The sequence below is a fragment of the Fukomys damarensis genome, unplaced genomic scaffold (assembly GCF_012274545.1).
Source record: "Fukomys damarensis isolate Sample0158 unplaced genomic scaffold, DMR_v1.0_HiC HiC_scaffold_39, whole genome shotgun sequence".
NCBI lineage: Eukaryota > Metazoa > Chordata > Mammalia > Rodentia > Bathyergidae > Fukomys > Fukomys damarensis.
The window spans coordinates 39,471,852-39,499,351 of NW_022900951.1; the positions used below are offsets into that span (position 1 = coordinate 39,471,852).

The 27,500-nt window shown below is 32.7% G+C and overlaps 1 protein-coding gene across 6 annotated transcripts in view; it reads left to right on the forward strand.

Annotated features, from left to right (window-relative positions):
* Window positions 1–27,500, forward strand: part of Kdm6a (lysine demethylase 6A) — a 201,215-nt gene that overhangs the window by 132,558 nt on the left and 41,157 nt on the right. For 2 of the 6 annotated variants that reach the window (XM_010628377.3, XM_010628375.3), the window contains exons 7-15: window positions 3,472–3,506; window positions 12,996–13,089; window positions 15,250–15,376; window positions 22,549–22,647; window positions 22,789–23,008; window positions 23,564–23,698; window positions 24,846–24,941; window positions 26,633–26,734; window positions 27,432–27,500. The exon at window positions 27,432–27,500 is cut by the window's right edge and continues 327 nt beyond it. In XM_010628377.3, coding sequence (XP_010626679.1) covers window positions 3,472–3,506; window positions 12,996–13,089; window positions 15,250–15,376; window positions 22,549–22,647; window positions 22,789–23,008; window positions 23,564–23,698; window positions 24,846–24,941; window positions 26,633–26,734; window positions 27,432–27,500 — 977 coding nt within the window. Of the gene's footprint in view, window positions 1–3,471; window positions 3,507–12,995; window positions 13,090–15,249; window positions 15,377–22,548; window positions 22,648–22,788; window positions 23,009–23,563; window positions 23,699–24,142; window positions 24,299–24,845; window positions 24,942–26,632; window positions 26,735–27,431 lie in introns of all 6 variants that reach the window. The other 4 variants (XM_010628371.3, XM_010628373.3, XM_010628374.3 and 1 more) reach the window with 4 other exon arrangements.

The window sequence follows — 27,500 nt, forward strand, 5'->3', positions numbered from 1 at the left end:
CTCCCTTTTTTTTTTTTTTTTTTTTGGTGGTGGTAAGATAATGTAGACTGAACACAGGACCTCACATATGTTAGACAATAGCTGTACCACTGAGAAGCACCCCCAGACCCTTTTTGCTTTTTCAAGTTACATTTTTATTTTTGTAGTACCAGGGATTGAGCCCAGGGCCTTCACAGTGAGCTATATCCCCTAGCCCATTTTTACTTTTTATTTTGAGACAAAATCTGGCTAAGTTGCTTACCTGCTCAAACTGGGGTTGAACTTGTGATCATCTTGCCTCAGCCTCCTAGAGTGTTGGGATTTTAGGGTGAGCCATCATGCCTCCCTTCATCAATTATACTTCTACCAAGGCCCCTTCCTGAAGAAGAGGGGTAAAAAATGTAAAAAGATTTCTCTTTTCTTTAAACAAAACTCAGAATTTGGTAGTGATCAGTGTATTGGCAGAATAAATGGTAGAAAATAACAAGTACAACAATATTTTTCAGTTTCTAAGATAAGGTTAGATTGAGATATGATTCATTGATTTAGCAATTTATAAAGTGCTAGTTCATATTTTTTCTTTGTTTTTTCAGGTTATATAAATCATAAAATAGAGACCCTTAACATCTTTTTCAAAATTAGTTCAGTGGCATAAGAAAACAGCTTGTTTTCATTTATTTCATTATTATCTAGTAACTTAAAAGTTTTTTAACTTTGGTCACTAATTGTTGGTTTCAGTAACTTTGAGAGTCTCTTTTCATAAATGTCAAAACATCCTCTGTCAAGGTTATATCTCAGTTGTAGATCATTACTCTTGTGAGGAAAACACTGATGGGTAAAATGAGTGCTACAGGGTGGAAAACTTTAATGTTAATTTGAAAAGAACAGTTGTAGCCATCATGAATGCATCTTCAAGTCTATTGTGTCCATCTGTAGGTTATTGAGAGGGAAAGCAGGAGTTCAGATTGATGAGTTTCTTGAAATTTTAGTGCTCAAAGGTTGTTCACTCTAGTGAAAGGGCACATGTTTTAGAATTTTTAGGCCACTATAGTTCATTTGATTTGCATAGTTTATTTTTAGGCATTGTATATAATTACTTGGTAACCATGGTAAGGGTGACTGTCTCACAGAGCACCAACAGTTGTAGAATACCTACTTTGAGCCAGTACAGTGGACCCTTGACTTACAAACTCTATCTGTTCCCAAACTCTATCAAGTTGCTTGTAAGTCAGTAAGCTGAGATCCAGATGTTTCTCTGGGTACACATTATAGATAACAAGAGGCAGATGAATCTTCCATTAGCTTAATTAATCCAAGTTGTTTGTGTGTCAGGCCTGGTGTAACTTGAGGGTCCACTGTATTACTGTTTTAAATACCAGCCTCTTTACTGTCTTTGTAAAACTTATTTCTCTTTGAATTATTTTGTCATCATTGATTTGCATATGCCACAGTCTTTGACAACTTTGAAATCCTTCCATATTTCTTGTGATAGATCAGAAGTATAAATTACAGAGCTGAGGGTGTAGGTCTGTGGTAAGGACTTGCCTGATGTACACAAGGCCCTGGGTCCACCAAAAAAGGGCAAATTACAAAAAGCAAAGTGAGCTTTTAAAAGCATTTCTTAGGGGATATTTTATGGCTTAATTAATTTATATAATTAGATAAATATCCTTACTGTTTCTAGAACTATTTAGGAGGGGTTATTTACAGTTTGAAATTCAGAATCAAACTATTGTTTTGAAAAGTAGAATCATGGTAATGTGAGACTTCATTATATGATTGCCTCTTCAGGTAAAATTGTTTCTTTTAGTATTAATTCTGTTACTCTAAAATTGATATATTAACTTCTGAGTAAAGTTTAATTTCAGGACTTCTTGTGGCAAAATTTGTTAAAATTTTTTATTTCAGCCAAGACTTTCCAGGTGGAGCTTTTACTTAGTTATACAGTTATGCTCCACTTTGAAGAGGACTTTTAAGAATGTAAATATATAGTGTTTTTTCACAGTCCAAAAGATGACATTGGATTTAGTCACTCATGAGATAATGAGATCCTTTTCATTAAGGCCTCAAACTGAGCTAGAGGAGTTTGGAGTGGTAGTACAGATGCCAAGTAGCTACTGATCATTGTTTTTCCTTCTTTCTTGCTGTCTTTATTAGAAAAAGAAGAAGACGACTGGGGGTGGGGGGGATTGGTCATTGATTTTCATCTCTTCCTCACTCTTTTAACCTGTAATAGCTTTTCTCCAATGATATGAAGAGGTAAGATTTGACTGGTGCCTGAAGGAGAGCTACACTAGAGTAGGGAGTGAGGAAGAAGAAAAGCCCATGGAACGCACACATCCACATCTGTATAGTTCCTATTATTATTTTTTTGTGTTTTTCATGAAAAGCTGTTTTTCGTTTTCTAAGGAGGATATCTTAATTCAGTTCCATGTTTAATGTGTGATATTTAACTTAGAGAGACATGTACTTTTGATCCAAAATTGTTATATGATTTTAAAGTTCATTATATATTTTGTTTGCTATCTTGCTTATATAACAGTTAACTTACAGTTATGTAGTTTAGCAGTTCCCAGGTGCTCACCTAGGGGACAGGTATCAAGAATTTCTCACAGAACTAAGTAAAGTGGAAGCCTTTGTCCAGTGTAACTGAATCATAACCTCAGGAATCTGTAGTTTTAAGAAGCTTTTGAGTGTATCTTACAATTACAGGAATCAATGAGTTCAGATCCACACTCCCTGTTACCTTTGGAACCTTGTTTTTTAAAAGTCCACTTAAACTATAGTTTTGAAAGATTTGCAGACTCATATTTAAGTAGCCAGTAGTCAATTTTTGCTTTTGTTGATTAGTTATAGAGTTGGAAATAAAAGCTGAGATATTTTGTTTTTAATTTTATCTTCAGCGTATACTCATTAATGTTGGAACTATTTAAAACTTGTCCTCCAAGTGGTTTGACATATTTTTTTAAATGAAGTCTATCTAATTCTGAAGAATCAAAAAAGAAAACATTTATATCCTCTTTGTATTAGCAGTGTCATCATAGTTTATAAAATCTTTATGTTTATATGAAATATATATCAAAAAATCTAGTGGCTTATTGGGGTATAATGTTTTTATTAAATATTAACTTTACTGTGTTTACTCGTAACTTATTTTCTAAATACCATGTTTCAAAATGTATAAATTACGAAGATTTTTCTCTGTGTTTAATGTTATCACTTTGAATTTCGTAAGATTCTCATTTGCTATAGATAAACGCTGATTTATTATATTGACAAGTTTTATTTTGATGAGAGAATACTTGAAGTTTCTTCTGTTTGTTCTTTAGTGTTCTTGTTTGTAAATTTTATTAAAAGTAACTGAGTGTTCTGCTATTAAATCTGTATAGTATAGGCTATGCTATTAAGTCTTATATTTCATGTTATTATTACTTAATTTTCCCCAAAATCTTCTGTAGTATTACTGATTTTTTTTTCCATCATCCTTTGCAGTTCAGTTTCACATTGCCCACTTATATGAAACCCAGGTAAGTGTTTTAACTTACCCGATTTAAAATAAAAATGAACTATCACTCATTTCATGCATTAATGAAATTAAATATGTGCAGATAATTTTAATGCAGTACTGAGCATTAGGTCTTACATAAATTTTATATATTATAGTCATTAAAGGTGGTCAAATGAGTTAGTGAGTTACTATGGAGTGCTTGCTATGTACATAGACATTTCATTTCATATGACTTGCCTCTAAACTTGATTTGTAAGCTCAAATGGCTATATTTAAGATTTATCTTATTCATGATGCACAGTGCCTCATTTTCTTTTCAAAACGTTCCAGGTACTTGTACTGCATTGTTTTTATATAGTAGCTTCTTTGACTTTTTCTTAAGATTAAAATAGCTCCTCTACATGTCACTATTTGAGAGGCGTATTAGAGTCACCTCTGGATGTCATTACCATTACTTTCATAACTACTTTTTTTTTCAAAAAACTTTTTTCAGTTTTAGGACTTTGTTTTGTGAATGGTAGATTTTGCTCAATTTATGATTAAAAGATAAAGTATATTTACTTTAGGCTGTACTATAGAAAATTGGAGACAAGTTTATATGAGACTGAATATTAGGTTAACTATAGTTGTACATAACATACACCTTAGAACAGCTTTAGAGAAAAAATACTGTTTGTTATATGTATACATAATTTTTATTTTGCTATGTTGATCCAAGTACAACAGTAAGGCATGTAAACTCATACCCAGAAGATATAAGATCTTGCTACAACCCATTCTGTATATTGCTGTGGGATATACTCAGATGCTTTGTACTGGTAGTTCCTAAATCCAGCTACATATATTAGAAAACCTTAAAAGTCAAAGCCATGGGAGGATCTTTAAAAAATTAATAATCCTAATCCTTTGTACCACCAATAATACCCCGCATTCCCATACCACTGAATCAGATATGATGCACACTGAGGTTGAATTCTGACTAACCCTATACCACCCCAACCCCACTCTCATGCCAGCTTTTCTAGTTCTTGATGTGATTTGTCTATAGCTGAAGCATGAGTTTTCTAACCTTTATTTTTAATGAATATTTTTGCTAGAGTTGTAATTCTGTTTGACGACTTCAAGATTTTAATTCCATTTTTTCCTGGCTTTCATTATTTCTCATGAAAAGTGGTCTTTTGGTCTTATTGTGAAGTAATATGGGTACAGGGTCCTCTCTTCCAATCACTGATTCTTTTATTTTATAAATTTATTAATCATTTAGATTAAACCCAAAACAAAACCCATGACAAGCAGACAGGAAAATGACACATTATAAACGTGAAAATGTTGAAAACTCTAGTGGTTATAACAAGAATTCTGTTTTTCAGGTAACAATATATGGAAAGTAAAATGGCTATCTTACCTACCTATAAAAATGTAGTTTTTATTATAGTTAAATGAGTTTATACTAACAGACCTTATTTATGAATATGAATTTTAAAAGTTTAATTAGTTGTATATGGTTAATGGCTACTGCTAGGTAACTAAGTTCAAAGGAAGTTTTTCTGTATAGGAAGAAATTGTCACACTAATAAGGAAAAAATTTATTATCATTTTGTAATCCCTTTGGGCCCTGTCCCCACATTTCCTTCATAACATTAAACAATATACTCATAATTAAAACTGAATAATGGTGGAATAAGTAGTGTAGTTAAAGAAGGCCTCTGGAGCTATTAGGATTGAGATCTGATTGGAGACTTGATCTAGTGGTATAATTAGCTGGGGCTGATAGGTATAAGGTGTGTTGTGTGTGTGTGTGTGTGTGTGTGCATGTCTGTGTGCCTGTTTGTGTGTGTGCATTCATGTGTTACTAGGTCATTCTCATTCAGAGGTATTAGCAAGTATAATAGCTTTGTGATAGTAAGCTTATAGTGTTTTAATGTTAAAAAGAAGGCCTTTTGTAAAGATGGAGGCATAGTAATTTTTAAACTCCTTTTTGCTTAAAATTAATCATATGCATTTAGGGTTAGGTAATTTTATAGTGGGATCTCATCCTCCATCCCTGAATTTTTATTTTCTTTGTTCTTATAGACAAAACTCTTCATGTCTTAGTAGATTTTGGAAATTAGATTTCTATATGTGTTGTCCAGAGATAACTTTGTTTTTCTGTATATCTATACTCTAAAATATATTTTTGAACATTTATAGTGATGAATTAATTTTCTAATAATATATTAACTAGCTTTTTTATTTTAATAAAATAATTTGAATAGTTCACCCTCCTAATTCTTATTAAGTTTAAAGGTTTAGGATTTCTCCCTTCCATTGTATTATTAAAATGTTAGTTATTTTTGGATAATCCAAAATGAAAAGTCCTGAAGATTCTTTTCCCTCCATTTCCCTAGCACATATTTCTTTCCCTAAAGCCACTAGTGTTGCTAGTGGTTTTCCTTTTCTTTTAGAGAAACTCAGTGAGGTGTGTGTGTGGTGCATACATGCAAGCACACACACATGTATACATGTTTCTTGTTTTTCTTTGTTCAGATGAGTAAAATGTATATGGTCTCTTCTGACATTATTGTAATTTTTAACATAATATTATATCAGTGATCATAGAACTGTATTATATATCCCTTTGCACAGATGTATTGTAATGATTTGACTTCTTGAAGAATAGTTATAATAATGCTAGTATGGATAAGACTGTTTATAAGAATTGTTAGTTTCATTTCTAACATTTTCTTCTATCAAGCAATTAACTTATTACCTAAATATTATAGCTTCTTGTGTATGTTACAGAATTCTAAAAATTTTAAGAAAAATTCCAGCTATACAATGTCATGAATAGAACAAGATTTATTTCATAATTGAAGGATGATTCAGTGTAAGATAATTGGTTAATAAAATAAGTAAAATCACTGCCAAGAAAACGAATAATATTGTCAGGGAGGAAATACTAAGATTTTTTTTAAACAAATAGTAATGTGCACAGGAGAGGAAAACCTGTGGGGTTAAGATCTTAGTATTCGGGAAAAAGTTAACACAATAGATGAACCAGTAACTAACTTGATACAGGGTATAAAAGGGAGAGAAAGCATAGATATACAAAATAACATAACCATTGAAACAGAAGAAATTAAAATTATCATAAAAAATAATCATAAGACACTACTTCTGCAGACCTCTATGCAAGTGAATTTGAAAACCTAAATGAAAGGAATTATTTCCCAGGGAATATAGGTTAGCAAGATTGACCTTTTTAGAATGAGAAAGGTTTTAAAAATGTAATTTTCATAAAGAAATAAAATTATTTATATTATGTAGAAAGTACCATGCCCAGATTTTTTTTTCAGGGGAATTTTAGCAGGTCTTTAAACACCAAATGATTCCAGTGCTCTTTGAACATGAAGGTTAACTTGCTATTACCTCCTTTTCCCTTTTATTTTTTGTGGTGGGGCTTATGGAGTATTTCTTCACCAGACTTTGGGAGACATAATGTGTTTGATTATACTAATGGTACTTTCTGCACTTGATGTCTATAGCATATTTTTAAAATAAAATGCAAATGAAAAATCCTGATTATAAAAACTAGCTATAGGCCATAGTGCTTTAAAATTTTTTAAAATACATAAAACATGAAATTTACCATTTTAACCATTTTTAAAGTATATAGCTCAGTGGCATTAAGTACATTCACAATGTTGTCCAGCCATCAATCACCACTGTCCATATGCAAAACTTTTTCTTCATTCCACAGTGAAACTACTTATTAAACAGTAACTCCTCATTAGCCTGTTCACCCAACTCCAGCCAACCACTGTTCTACTTTCCATCTCTTGAGTTTGACTACTCTAGGTTTCTCATGAGTGAAATCATGTTTGTCCTTTTGCATCTGGCTTACTGCACTTTGCACGCTCTGAGGCTTGAACATGTTGTAGCATGTGTCAGAATTTCACTTCTTTTTAAGACTGAATACTTTTCTGTTATGTGTATACACCACATTTTGTTTATTCATCTGTTAATGGACATTTGAGTTATTTCTACTTTTTGACAATTGTGCATATTGCTGCTTGAAGATGTGTAAATATGTTCAAATCACTGTTTAAGCAAGTATTTCGTTGATACCTAACCCTGATAAAAGACAGTATAAAATATAGAATCAAAATGCAGACTACTATCACTGATGAATATTGATACAAAAATACTAAATTAATTAATTTTTGAGACAGGCTCTTGCTGTGTTGTCCAGGCTGGCCTTGAACTCTCAGAATCTTCCTGTCTCAGCCTCTTATGTGTTGGGATTACAGGTGTGTACCACCACACCTAGCTAAAAATATTGAGATATTAAAAAGAGTGCTGCATCTAAAAGCCAGTATACTTTGATCAAGTCATATTATTTTAGAAATATAAAGCTGACAGAATATTAGGAAATCCATTTCTGTCATGAATTAGAATAGAACTAAATATAAAATCAAATAAGTATCAGTATAAATTCTCAAAAAGCCTTTGACATTCTTAATAAGATCATTCTTGCGTGTAGAAATTGAGGATTTCTTTAGGCTCGAAGCTAATATTTTACTTGAGGGAAAACACTAGAGATATCTTCACTGGAATCAAGAGCAAGACAGAAGAGGCCCATTATCTCTGTTACTCCATATTATTGTACTTTGTACCTAGATGGTCTGTAGGTATTAACCAATGCAGTTAGATAAGTCAATCAAAAGTATAAACTAGTATGCAGAAATTAATACCTGTTAACAACGAAAACCAGTTAAGATGTGAATTAGGGAAAAATCATTTCCAGTATCAGCAAAGTAAATTAGATATTAGAAATAAATTTAGTATATGTACTGCCGAAGTGAGCACTTTAGAAATAAACTTGAAAGAGTTACTATGACTAACTTGTATAAAGATCTTGTTTCAGCTGGGCGTGGTGGCATACGCCTATAATTCCAGCACTAGTTCCAGGTCAGTCTCTCTACATAGTAAGACCCTGTCTCAAAAAACTAAAAAAAAATGATCTTGGTTCTCACTAAGTTAATTTATAAGTACCACAAAAACATCAATATAAAACACCAACAAAGAGTTAGCTAAATTGAAATGAAAAAATATGCTAAAATAGCATGGATAAGAGTAGGTGGAAATTGTATGTGTAATAACTGAGCCTATTAGATATAAAATATGTAGTAAAACATAATTAAAAGTATATAGGGTGGGGGAATCTAGTTTCATGGTAGTGCATTTGCATAGTATGCATGAAGCCCTGGATTTGATCCCCAACACTGTAAAAACAAAATCAGTGTGGTGCTGGCATGTGAATAGATCATTTGTCAGATATATTGGTAAGTGGAAGAAATACAAATGCAAAAGAGTGTATTTTTATGGGAAAAAGTAAATATACATGTGTAAAACAAAATATATGAGTGTCATTTGGGCAGAAGAAATACTAAAGCTAAACAATAAATGGGATTGGTTTCCTGTCAGTTGTGGATAGAATGAAATAGGGATGTGGAGGGAGCAGAACTTCTCTGAGTGCATAATTTTTGTATGGCCCTGAGTACAATATTTTGACGCTAGTGAAAACAGACAAAAAGAACTATTTTTAAAAATCCTGTGCTATACTTACAGAGGTACAGATTAGAAATTCTGCAGCTACTTGTTGTGAATATTAGGAATAAATAAATAAATGAATAGGTTATAGAATATCAACCAGGCTTGTCACTGTTGGAGAGAACTTAGAGATAAAGAAGAAAGGCTCTGCTGAACTCTGATATTGGGTTGGAATTGTAGATATCAGTCTGAATTTATGGTAGATATAGTAGATAGAAGTAGATGTAGGAGGGTATGTAGTTTATGTATATAAACATCAATATATTTTCTAGATTTATTTGCTAAGATGACTTAAAGCAGTTAACTCTCTCCAACACTATTGCTCAGATCTTAGTGTCTAAATACTATTCTTCAAGAAAGGGAACCAGGGAACTCCTAATCACCAAATCTAATAAAAGTTAAGAAACAAATAATTATAGTGATGGAGCCTAAGATACAGAATAAAATGTATTAGTTCATACTGCTATAAATGATGGATATCTCCCTACCAGATAACTTATTAATTGCAAAAGGACATCTTTCAGAATAATTTACCAGTATATTTTGTAAGTGTCAGAGTAATGAAAGTCAAAGACCTGAACATCTTTCCCAATTTGGAAGAAAGTGAGGAGACATTATTGACTGAACACAATGTGGGGTCTTGGATTGGATCCTGGACCAGAAAAGGACGAATTGGTGAAATCAGAATAAATTTCATAGATTAGTCAATAGTATTTTGGCTCTAGGGTTTAATGCCTTTCATCAGGCTTGGAAAAACTTCAGTCATTACATTGTAAACTTTTTTTCTGCTTTATTGTTTTTCTCATCTTGGACTCCAGTTACACAAATCATAGACTGTTACTGTTTCAAACATCTTGGGTGCATCTTGTTTTTATTTTAATCTATGGTGGGGTTTTTGTTTGTATTGCTTACTTTTCTTTAATCTGGGTGCTTTGTAAATCTATTTTCAAACTCACGGATTTTTTATTAAACAATTCAATTTTGCTATTCAATTCACCTATTTTTAAATTAGTAGTTTTTAATTATAGAATTTCATTTCGTTTCTTTCAGAGAGTGATTTACTCTCCATTCATTATTACTATTTATTTCTTTTTGTCTGAAACATTTTTAAAGAAACTGCTTTACAATCTTCAAATTTCAGTATCTGAGTCATTTCACATTTGATTTCTGTTAGTTTCTGTTTCTTTGGGATATGACTAAAATTTTCCTGGTTTCTCATAAGCCTTGTAGTTTTCTCTTACATATTGTGAATAATGAATTATAGAAAGTGATTCTTTAGAACTTTTCTGAAGATTGTGTTTTGTTAACTTGGCTCAGTTAACACTCTCAAGTTCATCACTTGTGTAGCAGGTAGCAGCCAAAATTTCTCTTCACTTGTTTTAGGCTACTTGACATCTGTGGTGCAGTCAAACAGAGATTTGCACAGTATTTATATGTAAAATTTGATATTTCCTCTCTCTGTCTCCTTCTGTGAATTTCTGTGTCTACTTCCAGTTTTATTGGTAGCCTCAAAGTCTGTCCTATGACTCTTTAGGCTAGTAAGATTGCTGGTTTCTATTTGAATTTCATCCAGCCAAACACTATTTGGGGCCCTAGAGCAGGTAAAGATCCACAAAAAGGAGGTTACTAACTCAGGGCCATTTCTTTTTAAGTACTTTTTTTCTGGTTCTAAGCCTGATTTTGATCTTTCTCTGGTGCTTTTGACATTGATATTTATTTAATCTAGAATTTAAAACTGTCAGGGATGTTACTTCAACATTACAAGAGGCAAAACTTTTACCCAGCACTGTTAGCGATAAACTCATGTTGCTTTTCATACATTATTTGTAATTGCTACTTAATTTCTACTGTAAGCATCCAACTTATTTTGTCTTGACTTGCATAGTGATAAAGACCTACGTTGTTCCCCAATTCTCCAGTTACTATAAACAGTACCATTGGAACATTATTTTCTTTGGCATATATATGTCAAGAGTGAGATTGCTGGATTGTGAGATTGCTGGATTGTACACCATATTTGTATGCCTCATTTCATAAGCAAATCCCCTTTCAGTAGGACATGAGTGTTCTTTACTCACATCTCTACAATATTCAGAATTACCCAACTTTGTTTATTTACTGATTTGAAGGGGAGAAGATAGTGTGTCATTTATACTCACATTTTCTGATTACTACAGTTGTATGCTTCACATTCTTTTTTCACCTTTATATATTGGGTTTTTCTGCCTATGCTTTTTGAATGAAGTCTTTACTCTTCCTTATAACTTGTGCTGCTTTGGACACATTTAATTCCCATCATTACCATGCAATATTGTACTATATTTCCTTCTTAGCTTTATAATTTTCATATTTAGGTCTTTAGTGAATGCATTTGCCATTGTTTTGGAATATGATAGGAGACAGATGTCTAACTTTGTTTCCCAAGTTGATGCAGCCAGTTTTTCAAGTTTCACATTGTTTTTATTATTGTACTAGTATTTGGGAGTATATGTTAACATCTGTTGAGATAATTCCACAAAGGTGGTTTTCCTTATTAATTGAAACCTTTCCATAGTTCTCCATTGTCTTAGGATACAGTCGGTCATTAGGAAGGGCTTTTTGAAGTTGTGCCTGCAGTTTCTGCACAGCCTGCTAGTACTTTAAACATGAGGTCATTTTTGCTCCAGGAAATATCATACTATTATTGCAGATAGCACAATATGTTTTGTTTTCTGTGTGTATTCTTCGGTATACTGAAGTCCCAGCCATTCCTGTTACGTGTTAGACATTCAACAAATGTTTTTTGACCAGTTCAATAAATTGTTCCTTATCCTTCAGTAATTAACATATTTAGGCCAGATTAATGTTTTGGGGCAACAAGTTTGACTGATGAATAAAATTTATTTAATAACTACTTATAATCTCAGTGAGCAATTTTCTAAAATCCTCTTATTTTGAAATAATTACATATAGCTTCTTAATTATTTCCAATTTATTTACTAATCTCATTTAATCCTTAGAACAGCCCTGTAGTAGGAAATACTGGTTAATACCTCTTTTACATCAATTGTTCTGTTGTTGTTGAATTATGGTGTATGTGATTTACCTGAGGTTCATGCAGCTACTTTTATATTTCTACCTATTCTTTTTTTTCTTTAAAGATTTGTTTTCTTAGGCAGTTACAGAGTAGTAGTAATATTAATAAAAGCCTTGGTGCTGATTATATCTTAAAGGTAATATTTATAAGGTTTTGTTGGCTTTTTCCTTTTGGGTTGGCTTTAAGCTTTATGACTATGACTGATGGCTTTCACTTGTATTAGTGCTTTTGAGGAGAGAACTGTGGATAAATGATTTTATTTAGAGATTTGCCTATGGAACCTTAAATACTACAAACATAGACTATAACAATGGGAGTTTTGATGTATTTAAGATCATAGTATTGTAAAGATTTTCATAGGATATTTTATATATGAGAAACTGTCTTTAAAACATATTTTTCACTTTTTCAGATTTTGTTCAAGCATTTTTGACAGGTGCTGAATTGTTTATTGATTTGTTTGGAAATTTGGTATTTCTAGGCAGACAGATTATACAATTAGAGGTAGACTATTTCTTCCTCTCAATTATTTATTAATATTACATAAAGTCGAATCATTTATCTTATTAAATAGGTTAAGGCTATCTTAGTGAGAGTTGGCAAATTCCTAAATGGTCATATTTTAATGATATTTTGCCATAGTGAATGGTAATTTTACTGGTGTTAGGTACCCTGAAACATGGCCTATTCAAAGCTGTCTAGTGTTAAAGAAATATTCAGTAATGAAGTCAGTACTTTTTCCCTTTTAGTTGGTTTTTTAGTATTGTGTAATTCTTAGTATCTGAGATAGTTCTTTAAAGATTATAATAACTTTGTTTTCCTCTAAAATCTGCTCTTTAGAGAAAGTATCATTCTGCAAAGGAAGCTTATGAACAACTTTTGCAGACAGAAAATCTTTCTGCACAAGTAAAAGCAACTGTTTTGCAACAATTAGGTATGTAATAACATATATGTAGCTCTTTATAAATATTTCTCTTTATGTTTTTTTTTAACATGTGAGGAGTGGCAAATGTGTAGTTTGTGTATTCTAATCCCCTTCCTTTCTTTGTGCAAATTTGATAAAACGAATTTGAACCCAACATCTTTCTACCGCTGCTAAGCATTGTCCATTTTCTAGTCTATCCTAGTATGATTCTTTAATGCTGATGATCCTTTTAATTTTTCAAAATTTTTCCTAGTATTTAACCCATAATACATGCCATATATTTACTTAGTAAAGTTCATTGATTTGCCAAAAGTCACTTAGTGGTTGGTGAGCTTACTTTCTTATCTTTATAGATACTAATTGATAAACTGAAACTGAAACATTTTATCTAAAAACGGTATTATGTTTAACATTATAGTTTCTATAAGTATGTGGTTGTATTCTTATATTGAGCTTGAGGGAATCTGGTCATTTGGATGTTATGTATCACTATCACCAAGAAGACACAGAAGTAGCTCCTCAATATTTCATTTTATTGCCTAATTATTAAGGGTTTTTTTCCCCTGTATTTTGTATTTGAATTGTGTTTTCAGTTTTGTTTTGGTAGGTGGATCTGTACAAATCATGTATTTTTGACCAACTTTGTATGTGGTTGTTTTCATAATGTAACTATTTTTTATATAATTTTAAACTTAGATTTATTAATATCATGTGATTGGCTATGCAAAATGAACATATTACCTTCATATAAAACCTTTGTTTTTTAGTTTTATCCATTAAAAATTTACTTGAGTTGTCTGTACTCTTAAGAATTATGGACGATCAAGCAGGAGATGCATACCTGTAATGCCAGCATTCAGGAGTTCCATAGGCAGGATGATCACAGTTTGAGACCAGCCTGGATTACATAGCAAGTTTGTGGCCTGCCTGCTTGCATAGAGAGATTCTTGTCCCTGCCCCACCAAAAAGAATTAAAGAAGATGAAAATATTTATATTTAATGAATTATATGGTATTTGAATCGTGTGCATTTGTATCTTTAAAATAAGCTTTCAGTACAGTAAAAATGTTTTTGATTCTGAAGTAAAGCGACCAAGTGAGGTGCCTTTAAAATACTTTACTCATTCATCTAGTCTTTAAATACGAACTGTTTGTTATTCACACTATGTATAATTGTTCAATTTTTAATACATTTCAGTTTCACTGAAAATAAGTCAATAGCAAAAATGCATGTACTTTTTAAATTTAAGAAATACATTGAAATGATTTTGGTTTGAGCTATTTGTGAATCATAAGTCATATGGTTTCTTTGGCAGTGGCCTATCAAATTTCAGAATATAAAAGTAAACTATTCATGGTTTGAATAGAAGAATGCTGAGCCTAATTTATGGCTATATAACTCCTTCTAACTTGTTTATGGCTGCCTCTAGAGCAGCTCCTTTTGGAGCCTGTTACTCTAGATCTTTTCCTTCTAATAATAAAAGGAGCAGTATGGGAAGAACTGATCTGTTTTAATCTGAACTGTCATTGTTTCTTGGAGATAAGTACTGGGTTAATACAGTGTCTTGGAGATTCTTAAGGTATACATTCATTTTTACATAAAATAGTAATATTTTATATTCCTTGTTTATAACTTGAAATTTTTTAAAGTATCAATACTAGAAAATGACTATTCATAGCCAGTAGAACCTTGTTAGTTATTATTTTATAATGAACATATTTGATTAATGATAGATCTGAAATCAGAGTTATACTTGAAATCTTACAGTGAAAAGGTACACTATTATTAGAGTATTTATGGTGTATAATCTACTGTTGGTATTTAAAATTGTTTTAATTTGTCTTGAATAAAAGTTCTGCATCGCTTGACATTACCTTACTGTGAGAATCAGACTTTCTTATTGCCCGAATTGGCAATTCTAAAATTTGGGAGCATGTACTCCAAACTGAATCACTAAGTTGACTGAAAAATTATTTTTGCATTTTTTGTGGTTTTTTTGGTACTGGGGATCGAACTTGAGACCTTGCGCTTGCGAGGCAGGCGGCAGCACCACTGAGCTAAATCCCCGGCACAAAAAAGGGTATTTTTATTTGTCTTTTGTTTAGTGTTCTTAAAAACAGAAGAAAAATTAAGTAATGTATGTAAATATTTTAAAATCATTTACTATAGGTTGGATGCATCACACTGTGGATCTCTTGGGAGATAAAGCCACCAAGGAAAGTTATGCTATTCAGTATCTCCAAAAGTCATTGGAAGCAGATCCAAATTCTGGCCAGTCCTGGTATTTCCTTGGAAGGTGAGACTTATCAGACATCTGTATTTGGTTTTGTCTATTCCGGCTAAGAGATTTTAATTATAATTTAAAATCTTAGTTTACCGCTAGGCGTGGTGATACATGCCTATAATCACAGCACTTGGAAGACTGAGACAGGAGGATTGCAAGTTTAAGACTAACCTGCACTATATAATGAGACCCTTCTTCGCCTAAGTTACTTGGCATTTGTATTCTGAATAATGCATTCTCTCATTTAAATATAGTACATTGTAACAATGATTCACAAAAGTTACATAGTGAAAGGAAGCATCTAAATGTGATTTTTCTCATAATCTATTCTAGCATGACATTTCTTATTTTGCTTAAGTGACTTTTCATTTGACTAGAATTATTGCTAGTTTTTAAAAAGTTTTATCAGATATTAATTTTTCAACAAAGCATTCAAATACCTTTCATTCTGATTTCTACTTTCTCTTTAGGTGCACTTAGCAGAATAAAGAATTTAACTGCCCAGTAACTACTGGTAGCCAGTAGAGCCTTTTTATTTATGCTTTTGATTAATAATATATCCAATAGAATAGACATACTTGATTAATAGTAGATCTCAAGTCACAATTCTACCTGAAATGTTACAGAAAAGTAGTTATAATACTGTTGGATTTGTTGGAAAGAAGTGGCATGTTTTGAAAATAGTTTTCAGAGTCCATAAATTGTCTCTATACTTTTCAAACATTGAATGTCACAATGCTTCAGGGATTCTTTAGGTATATGATATCTGATATATTTTTATACCATCTTCAGATTACATTTTGCTTCCTAATCAGTTTTAACTTTTATAATATGGTAGAAAGATCCAAAGATTTGGATTTAAGTACTGGTATAGCTACTGTTTGTAGAATTATCGATACAGTTAAATCATGAAGCTTCAATTTTCCTTTAAGCTATAGTATTATAATAGGATTGTATTAAATCAGTGGCTATTAGTGAGGGGAGCTGTTGAGGAATGCTTCTGGCATCTAGTTATTGGGTAGAGTCCACTACTGCTGCATATCCTACAATGCATGGGATAACACTTTACAACAAAGAATTACCTGGCTCCAAATGTCTTTAATCTGTGGTTGAGAAATTTTAGATTAGTTTACCTGTTAGGTGCCTTCCTAGACCAAAGATTTTAATTTTATGATTTCTTTTGAAACTGTCCTCTTTTGGTTTAAGTTTTTTTCATGCTCTTTTTATATAGGAACATTTCATTTGAGTTTGTTTATATAATTTCATTTAAAATTTATCAAAGTATGGTTAGATGAAAGTGAATGATACTATGATCTTTCCTTTAAAAATATTGATTACTGATTAGTAATGTACAATATGAGTTGACTGGAAAGGTACCTTTTTTGGGGCAGGGATTTGTTTATTCCCTCCCCATGCTTATAAAGTTGTCTAATTTGGGCTGATCCTAAATAAAGGTTGAGTGTACAAACTTTGTTTTTATCTTTTTCTGGAGGAGAAACTGGATGTCACCAACTTGTTATCTTTATGTCTTTTGGGGGGGGTACCGGGGATAGAACTCATGACCTTGTGTTTGCAAGGCAGGTGGCGGTACCACTGAGCTAAATCCCCAGCCCCCTTTTTGTCTGAAAAAATGACTATTTAATGATGAAATAAATGAACTAACTAAACTCCATTTGTATTTGAGGTAGTACCATTACTACTGTTACTGTAGCAGTATGTAAGGCTGCATGTAGTGCCTATGAAAGAGGTCTGGCACTGGGAAGTGTGTGTGGGGGGTGTCTAGTTATTGCCTCTGGTTTTAAGGTTTAGATGTGAAAATTTCTTTATAGATTAAAAGAAATACATGCTAGAACATGTTCCTTTTAACCTAAAATAATAAAAAGTAATAGTTTAATAAAATTATAATAGTTTGGATCACTTTTTAATGTTTTAAAATTTAACTTCTAGTTTTATAAAATATATAATGAGCTACGTCTAAAATTGCTTTTATCAATGCCATATTTTTTGTTTCATTCAACAGAATTGCATAGTTTTTTTTGTTTTGTTTTGTTCTTTGGTACCAAGGATCAAACTCAGGACCTTGTACTTGTGAGTCAGGCGGTGGCACCACTGAGTTCCCCCCAACACTGCACCTCCCTCCCTTTTCTTGCTGTGACTATTTTATTTTATTTATTCATTTTGTCATGGGGCTCAAACTTGGGACGTTGTGTGGTGGCACCACTGAGCTAAACCTCTGGCCCTGCAGTTAACTATTTTATATCCTGAACTATTGAGATGCTTTTCATTAAATCTTTTGGGAAATTTTTCCAAATATGCATTTTTCTAACTTGTCAGATAAGAAATACTTGCCACAATTGAGCTTGCTTTTGGGTTCAAGATGAACATTTTAGACATTTTTCATCTATAATATGATTTTGGTTCTGTTTTATACTTTCTTTGATCTTTGCTTATCCTCTCTCACTGTCTTCTATTATGTTGCTTCTAATTCATTTCATTGTGAGAAAATTTTATAAATAAATTGTATCTTAAAAGTTATTAAAGCTGAGCCGAGCATGGTGGCGCATGCCTGTAATCCCAGCACTCGGGAGGCTGAGGCAGGAGAATCACTGAGTGTTCGAGTCCAGCCTGGGCTGCGTAGTGAGTTCCAGGTCAGTCTCAACTACATAGTGAGACTCTGTCTAAAACAAACAAACAAACAAAAAGTTATTAAAGCTGCACCCGAAGACCTCAGGAGTCACTAAGAAACTTTGGGATTTGATGGTCATACTGTTTCTGAGGCTTTTTATTATGTAGCTCTTCATTTATCTCTGTGTTGAAGATTGAATGCTCATATTGAGCATGTGTATATCAAAGTGAAATTGTATTAAGATATTCTGCATACTAACCCCAATCATTGACCATGTTCTCAAAGAGTTATAGAATGTTAGAACTGGAAGGGATAAGGCAATTCACTCAGTTCACCCGGGGCTTGCTCTTTTCTTTTTCTTTTTCTTTTTCTTTTTCTTTTTCTTTTTCTTTTTCTTTTTCTTTTTCTTTTTCTTTTTCTTTTTCTTTTTCTTTTTCTTTTTCTTTTTCTTTTTTTTTCTTTTGCTTGTTTTGTTATTAGTATACAAAACTATCTCAGAAGATACCTACCTAGTTTTTTTTTATTGAGTTTATTGGTACATTTTAGGTATACAGTACAGTTACATTCATTATTATTGGGATCTTGTACCTTCACATGACAGGTCTTGGTTCTCATTTTTTCCCCTTGTCCCTGCCCTCCCTTCACCCCCTCCTCCCTTCCCCATTTACAAACACTTTATTTCCATCTTTTCATTTTCTCACATTTTTTTCTTTTCCCTTATTACCTTTCCTCTACCCTTCCTACTTTGCCTACACCTTTAGCCCTTTTCTTCCCATTTCACCATGTCAGTTATCTCATTAGGATCTTAGGTCCTATTACAGTTTATTCACACCAGAGAAACTCTTCGGTATTTACACATGTGTGACTTACTTATTTCACTTAGGAGTATATCCTCAATATGTATCCATTTTCCTATAAATGAATCTAATTTCTCATTCTTTATGGCTGAGTAGTATTCCATTTTATAGAAAAACCACATCTTTATCCAATCTCCAACTGATGGACAAAGGGCTGTTTCCAAGTTTTAGCTATTACAAACTGCCACTATAAACATGGGTGTGCATATATCGCTCTGGTATGATTCCTTTAATTCTTTTGGAAAGATACCCAACAGAGGGATGGCTGGGTCAAATGGAACCTCTAGTCCCAGCTCTTTGAGGTATCTCCATATTGATTTCCATAGTGGTTGCACCAGTCTGCACTCGCACCTACAATGGAGAAGACTTTCTTTCTCCCTACAACCCCGCCAACATTCATTATTGTTTGATTTCTTGATTAGCAGCCATTCTTTGTGGTGTGAGGTGGAATCTCAGGGTTGTTTTCATCTGCATCTCGAATGACCAGTGCTGTGGAACATTTTTTCATATATTTACTTGCTGCTTTTACTTCTTTGTCTGAGAAATGTCTATTCATTTCAGATGCCCATTTTTGAATTGGGTCTTTATATTTGAGGGGCTGGTTTTTTTGAGTAGAAGATACCTAGTTTTATTAGAGTAGAACTGGTTGGTGGTTGGACTGGGATATTTCTGTTTGGGCACACTGGTTTTCTACTTTGCAGGAATAGAATATAGAAGCATTGTTTTTGTGAAATACTGCTTCTCTTCATGGTTAGGCAAATTTGTCTATTAATCTGAAATTTGGCTTCAACTTAACAACAAAAGGAGCGTGTTTTCTACTTACTATCTCTTAAGCATTCCTTTTCCGTCTGGCGTCTGTTCCTGTTTGCCATTATTGCTGACTCCTTTACATGAATTCACTATTCATAAAATAGTTTGCAGATGCTGTGTGAAACTGCCTTTTTAAAAATCTCAATCACTAACATTTCAGTCCACAAGATAGTAATTCCTCAGACTAATTTTTACCTCTCTCATAGGTGTTCTATGTTTTTTCATAGCCTCATTACCATATAGATAAATTCTAAATTTATATTTCTACACTTAAAGCTATCTATACTTAAAGCTAACTCTAAATTCTAGGACCACATCTGTTCTCTAACACTTCCCATTTTAATGTCCCCACCTTGTGTCAAAATCAGCATTTTCTGACCACATGCATCATGTTCTTCCTTAAACCAGCTGGTTCTTTTCCTTTTGCCAAAATAATCAGTTTTTGTTTGTTTGTTTTTCATGTGCTAGGGATGGAACCCACAACCTTGTATGGGCTAGGCAAGCGCCCTATCACTGAACTAGAATATACCCCTGCTTGCCCCCTTTCTTTTTTCGTGTTTAATTAGACTTTAAAAGTTGTAGCCACCATTCTTGTGGACATCTAATCCAATGGTGGCGAACTTGTGGTATGTGTATCACAGCAGGCTGTTTGTATCTTTGAAAGCTCTACAAGGTTTGCCATTGCTTATTAATCGATCAATGAATGAATCATCGAGTTTTCTATCAGTCCTTACTTTCCTGTTTTTCACATCTCTTATTCTTGAGACTTTCATTTCAATTTTGGCCTGTTTCAAATCAGTGAATGTAGCCATCTTCTTTTACTTTACATAACTTACTTTTCTTCCAGTTTGTCCTATACACTGTTAACAGATTAATAGCCCTTAAACTACTTCAGTCATGAAATTCTCTTTCTTAGAGAAACATACTTCAGAGTATTCTTGGGCTAGATTGAAAATTCTTTATTGTTTTTTATCTGTGCTATCTTATAAATACATTAGGTTTTGTTCATAAATCAAACCTTCTTAAAATATCTTCTCGTCACTACCTTAATCAGTGATTCCCAGTCTTAAATTACACATATCAGTAAAATTTCAGAGAATAACCGTTAGGATAAAAAATAATAGTGTTTGAGCAAGTAAATACATTTAATTTTTAAGTTCCAAAATAAGTGAATTACAGGACAAATGTTAGCTTATTATAAATGTTCTATATGTAGCTATATTTTTTCCCATGTTGTTTGCTTGGCAAAATTGCCATTTTAAATACACATCTATATATGTTCACATCTCTTACCCATTTCCCTTTCCTAAATCCTGCAATGCATAGTGGTCTCTTCTTGACTATACTGGCCATTTAATATGGCATTGTAACATATCTTAAATCCTCAACTAAATTTTAGGTCCTTCAAGTTGGGGACTGGGCTTTTCTTTTCTTTTTTCTTTTCAGTTATTTTCTTTTTCTTTTCTCTTCTTTTCCCTCTGGTTCCAAGTCTCAAGATAATTTCTAGATTTATGATTTCAGCTGCTATCCATGTATACAACTGGTACATCTACATTTAAAAATGTCATATCTTTGAAACTTCAGTCTTACCTTGCTGTCTTTACTAGTCATTAAATATTATACTTTATCTTTTTATATTATTTTTATACTTAGTTTGAGATTATGTTATAATTGCATTTTTTATTTTTATTTAATTTTGTTACCTGAGATCAAACTGAGGACCTTGAGCTTGCGAGGCAGGCACAGTGCTGCTAAGCTAAATTCCCAGCCTGCGTCTTTTATTAATTATAGAATCTTTACCTTCAGTGTTGAAAAAAGTGTTGTTGTTTTTTTTTTGTCTTCTTTTGGGTACCCCAGATCAAACTCGGGACCTTGTGCTTGCTGGGCAAGCAGAGGCACCACTGAGCTGAATCCCTGACCCAAAGATTTTTTTTTTTTAAACTAGCCCTGGAGAAAAATATTTAATTACATTTCCCATTCTGTACTAAATTTGTATAAAATTGTAAATGAACACCACTTTCAGGGAGTGGAAATTAAGTTATAGAGTGATTATAGCAGTTAAATCATGTACATTCCAACCAAAAAAATTATTAGAAACTGTAGGAACAGAATGGAAGAGCTCAGCTAGGCTTTTGGCCAGAAGATCACAACAACCTTGGTTGCAATTTTTTAAAAATTAATTTTATTGGTATATTTTACGTATACAGTATAACATTCATCATTGGAAATTTGTGCTTTTATGTAATATGTCTTGGTTCTTATTTTTTTCCCCATTACCCTGCCCTACCTTCAACCCCTCCACCCCTCCCTATTTACAAAGACTATGTTTGTAGTTTTTCCTTTTCTCATATAAATTCCATTCCCTTCTTTCCTTTACCCAACTCCTCCTATTTCACTTTCCCCTTTAGACGTTTTCTTGCTATTTTATATTATCTATTATACCTTTTGATCTTTATTTACACTTTCAGTTTTTCACACTAGAGAAACTATTCGGTACTTGCACGTGTCCAAATCTTGCCAGCATAAAGTGTTTTGTTTTCATTTTAGTTTTGTTTTTTACTTCATATTTTGACTGTATGGGGAAGTAAGACATCGAGATATATGAGTGAGGAGGGGAGGTGTTCAGCTTTCAGTATTACAATATTGTAATGCAGCATTTATTTAATAAAATTTATTAATGCAGCATACTTTAGCACCTATATGACAAAGTATAATATAGTTTATTGAAGGGTTAATTATAATATACACTATCAATTCCTTATATATGCACACATGTACATATTAGCTTATTGGATCTTTAAAAGCATTTGCTTTGATAATCCTTTCAGAAAAAATTAAACTGATTAATAATGGAATTTTCTTGACTTTTTTTCCCCTGTCTGTTTTTTCAGGTGCTATTCAAGTATTGGGAAAGTTCAGGATGCCTTTATATCTTATAGGCAGTCTATTGATAAATCAGAAGCAAGTGCAGATACATGGTGTTCAATAGGGTAAGACTTTGTATAAAAGTAATGGTAATTTAGATGATATACAACGATTGTTCTGTCACGTATAATGTCCTTTGTAGTTTAAATCATGTTATGAAAATAAGTTCTTATTTGACTTAATTTTTTCTTAATGTCTCTCTCTAGTGTGCTATATCAACAGCAAAATCAGCCTATGGATGCTTTACAAGCCTATATTTGTGCTGTGCAATTAGACCATGGCCATGCTGCAGCCTGGATGGATCTAGGCACTCTCTATGAATCCTGCAACCAGCCTCAGGATGCCATTAAATGCTACTTAAATGCAACTAGAAGCAAAAGTTGTAGTAATACCTCTGCACTTGCAGCAAGAATTAAGTATTTGCAGGTAAAATTTTTAAGTAGCAATTTTTTAAAACCACATATTTCCCCAGGACACAGGCAGGAGGAGGGTGGCTGGAAAGTTCGTGTAGTTGTGTTTTGATGTCTATAATCTGTTTCCATATTTTGTAAACATACCATAGCTTATAATATTATTTCACTTTTCATTTTAAGTAAGATATGCAATATTTTAAAATATGCTCTTTTGCACATTTACACTGATGCATATTAATTTGCATAATTTTTTTCTATGTACTGTCTACATTTTTAAGTTGTCATAGCATTTTAAAGAAAAGAACACAAACACTGTCTTTCACTCTGGCTTGGAGTTTCATTAGAAGACAGCTATGAGAACTCTGAAAACAGAGCTCAGCTTTGTTTTGATTCTCACAAAGGTTATATTCCGGTTACCCTCTTTATACTTAGTATCTTTTGAAAGCCCCAAGTCTAGAATCTATTTTCTTTAAGAAACATTTAGTTATACCATTTAGGAAGATTTAGTGGACTTGCTCTTACTCAAGTAGGCTTGTGTTAAATTTGCTTTTTACATAATTTTTCCTAGGCTCAGTTGTGTAACCTTCCACAAGGTAGTCTACAGAATAAAACTAAATTACTTCCTAGTATTGAGGAGGCATGGAGCCTACCAATCCCCGCAGAGCTTACCTCCAGGCAGGGTGCCATGAACACAGCACAGCAGGTGAGAAGTTGGGTTATGTTCTGCAGGTGCCCAGCTTTAAGGGTTCTTTTCAATCTGTAGTGGTCAAGCTTATTTTAACTAAGCATAGGAGGCTTTTATTAATGAAAGCCTTTGGTTTAATTGCTAAGGGAATCTAGATCAAAATAAAATTCCCTCTGATACGGGAAGAAATTTTGGGGTACCAACTTAGAACCTTTGTGCATTTTCATGATTTTGAAGATTTCTTAAAATAATGCTGCAGTGGTTTATTTAATTTTTAAAGCAAGTTTTTCAAAGGAAGGTACACATTCCTCCGTTGATTTGTTTTATTTTGATTTTCAATAATTGTAATCAGCGATGTCCACATAGCTTTGCAAAACATGTAGCTTGTAAAGTTTTATAATTTGAAGGAATGAATTAAGAATATATAGAACCCTATTTTTGTCTTCCTTCTGTGATTCTTAGGCATGTAAACCTCATCATCCAAATACTGAACCTGTATTAGGCCTCAGTCAAACACCAATTTCACAGCAATCCTTGCCACTACACATGATTCCTTCTAGCCAAGTAGATGACCTGTCCAGTCCTGCCAAGAGGAAAAGAACATCTAGTCCAACAAAGGTATATGCTTTAGAGAAATAGCAAATCCCAATTTAAAAAGAAGCTCCCAACTGCCCTAAAATTGTGCAGCTGGAGCATCTCCTGTCCTTTACTTTAAATTTGTGGACATCAAAGAGTGAAAGGTTTGAGTTTCTCCATCCTAAATCTTAGAATCATATTAACTATAGAAAGTAGGGATAAGTTTGCATTCATCAAATCATTTTATTCATCTCCCTGCCGTTAAGCTCTCAGGACACTTTTCATCATCACTTTTTACTGACATTGAAATGAATTTAATGTTGGATTTAGTAGACAGTGTGATATTTAGGCTAGCCATTTGGGCCATAGTTTAGGGGTGGGCCTTTTTGGGTGGCTTATTAAATAATATTTTTTTAAACTTATGATTTCCAAGTTTATGCATGTAAAAATCTAAAAATAATGTAGTGTTATAATTTTTCATATATATAAATATTCCAATTCATAGTCATTTGGTCTCCATTAGTCATTATTGTTAACTCTGTGGATTTAACCAGATACTCTTTAATTTTTTCAAATCAATTTTCCTCAGAATACTTCTGATAATTGGAGTGGTGGCCCTGCTGTGTCACATCCTCCAGTACAGCAACAAGCTCATTCATGGTGTTTGACACCACAGAAATTACAGGTATGTAAGATACTCTTTTGACAAATTATTTTTTCTATTAGAAAAGGAGTAGAGGTAGTAAACTTTAATTTCTTTAAATATTAATTGCTAAATCTGAATGGCATTAAACTCAATATTTATATAAGTAAAATGAACCTATATTTACCAGAATAATGGAGATCTTTCTTTTCTTTTGCTTGCTTTTAGTTTCTTTCTTTCTTTCTTTTTTTTTTAAACAAATAATATATTCACATGGTTGAAATTGTGTTAGGCATAACTATAGAGTACAGTGGAAGGATAAAGTCTCCTTCCAAGTCCTTCTTCAGTTTCCTTTCTATAAGTACAGTTTTTGGTTTTTTGTTTTATTTTTGGTACCAGAGATAGAACTCAGGACCTTGCGCTTGCGAAGTAGGCAGAACCACTGGGCTAAATCCTCGGCCCTCATTCAGTTTCCTTTCTAACAAACAGATGGTATTAAGTTTCTTATCTCTCTTCCCAGAGGTATTTTGTACATGTATAAGCAAATTTGCCTACCCCTTTTCATGTATTATTGTTGTCTTTTACTACAACTGATGAAATAATATACACAAATAGTTTACCATTTATCTGTAATTTTACTTTCTGAAGTTTTCATTACCTACAGTCAGCTATAGTTTGAAAAATTTAAATGGACAATTTCAGAAATAAACAATTGGTACATTTTAAGTTGAATCATTCTGTGTGACATAATAAAATCCCATGCCATCTTACCAGGCACATGAATCATTCCTTTATCCAGCATATCCACACTATACATGTTAATTGCCCTTTAGCCACATAGTAGCCATCTCATTAATCAAAACAATTGTTGAGTATCAATGGCTTGTATTCAAATAACCCTTATTTTACCTAATAGCACCAAAGCACAAGAGTGGTGTGATGGCAATTTGGATATGCCAAAGCCACAGAATGCTTCCTTTAAGTGAAAAAATGAAAGCTCCCTACTTTGTAAGAAAAGAAAGAAATCATATGCTCAAGTTGCTAAACTCTACAGTAAGAATGCATGTTTTATTGGTAAACTTGTGAAGAAGAAGAAAAAAAATTGTGCTAGTTTTACTGTTACACCTCAAAATGCACAGCCACAGTGTGCAGCTTACTTTGGATGGAAAAGGCATTACATTTTAGATCTACTGCCGTGGTTTTAGGTATTCACTGGGGATTTTGGATGGTATCTTTCACAGGTAAGGGGGTGTATCATGTGCTGTTAATAATATATTTTATAGAACATTTTATGTCATTATATAAAGAACTTGTTTTATGGTTACATCATATTTCTTTATTAGATGTTACTATTGTTTAAGCAGATTACTCATTTTTTACATTCAGGTTGTTGGCAAACTTCCTATTCCAAGTAGTGCATATTTGTCATAATGAATTTTTAAATTTGAAGAGCTTTCTATGTGAATATTGAAAAATATATTGAGTAAAATTTTATGCCCATCTCTCTTAAAGATCACATTATAGTAAGCCTTGTTTATATGAATCCTCAGTTCTTACTTAGATGTCTCAAGCGTTTTAAAGGGTTTTATCCTGGATGATAGTTATTGGTCAAAACTCAGAATCTTTGACAAAATAGTTCAGAGTTTGTCTTAATTATTTCAGAAAATGGTTGCTGAGAGTGTTTTGTTTATTAGATATGTTTTTGACTGTATTCTCCTTTTTTCTTCTTCTAGCACTTGGAACAGCTCCGCGCAAATAGAAATAATTTAAATCCAGCACAGAAATTAATGCTAGAACAGCTGGAAAGTCAATTTGTCTTAATGCAACAACACCAAGTGTGTATAGCATTTTTTTTCCCTAAAATTTGTTAGTGTTTCAAGTATTTTTATTGACTGTGGCATCATTTTAGAGCACATTTATACTCCATTCTGCTTCTATTGATATTTGATAGAATCTAGTGATTGTGCTTCTTAAAATACTGCTATAAATTTAATTTTGAACACTTTATTATTTATTTGTATGATACTTCACATGTATTCTAGGTTTTCTTTAAATTATTTAGTACTCATAAGCTATCTTAAACTGAGGTGAGGTTTTGTAGGACTGGTTTTAGTTTGGAAGATTTGGCATACATCTAACAGAATGAAATTCTGAGGTTCCTACGTTATGATTGGGAAAAAGTCATTTAAGTTTCCGAGTTGTTTTTTATAATTTTCAGCTCCTTTATTTTTTCATTATTAATGGTATGTTTATTTAAAATGAAACATTTCTACTTTTCTAGAAACTTACCTAAAATGAACAAGCATAATTTCTTGTTTTCAAAGTTGGTCAGGTCCCCCCCCCCCATTGAACTCAGGACCTTAGGCTTACCAGGCAGGTGCGGTACTGCCATTGAGCTGCATCCCTGGCTCCAAAGTTGGCATTTTTCAACCCAGAGAAATTAAATTAAATCTTGGAGTCAAATCAAGATTCCTTGATTCTCTTCCCTGTAGACCACACAAATATCATTTACTTTTCATTTGTTTTTGACAGATGAGACAAACAGGAGCTGCACAGGTACGATCTACTGGAATTCTTAATGGGCCAACAGCTGACTCATCA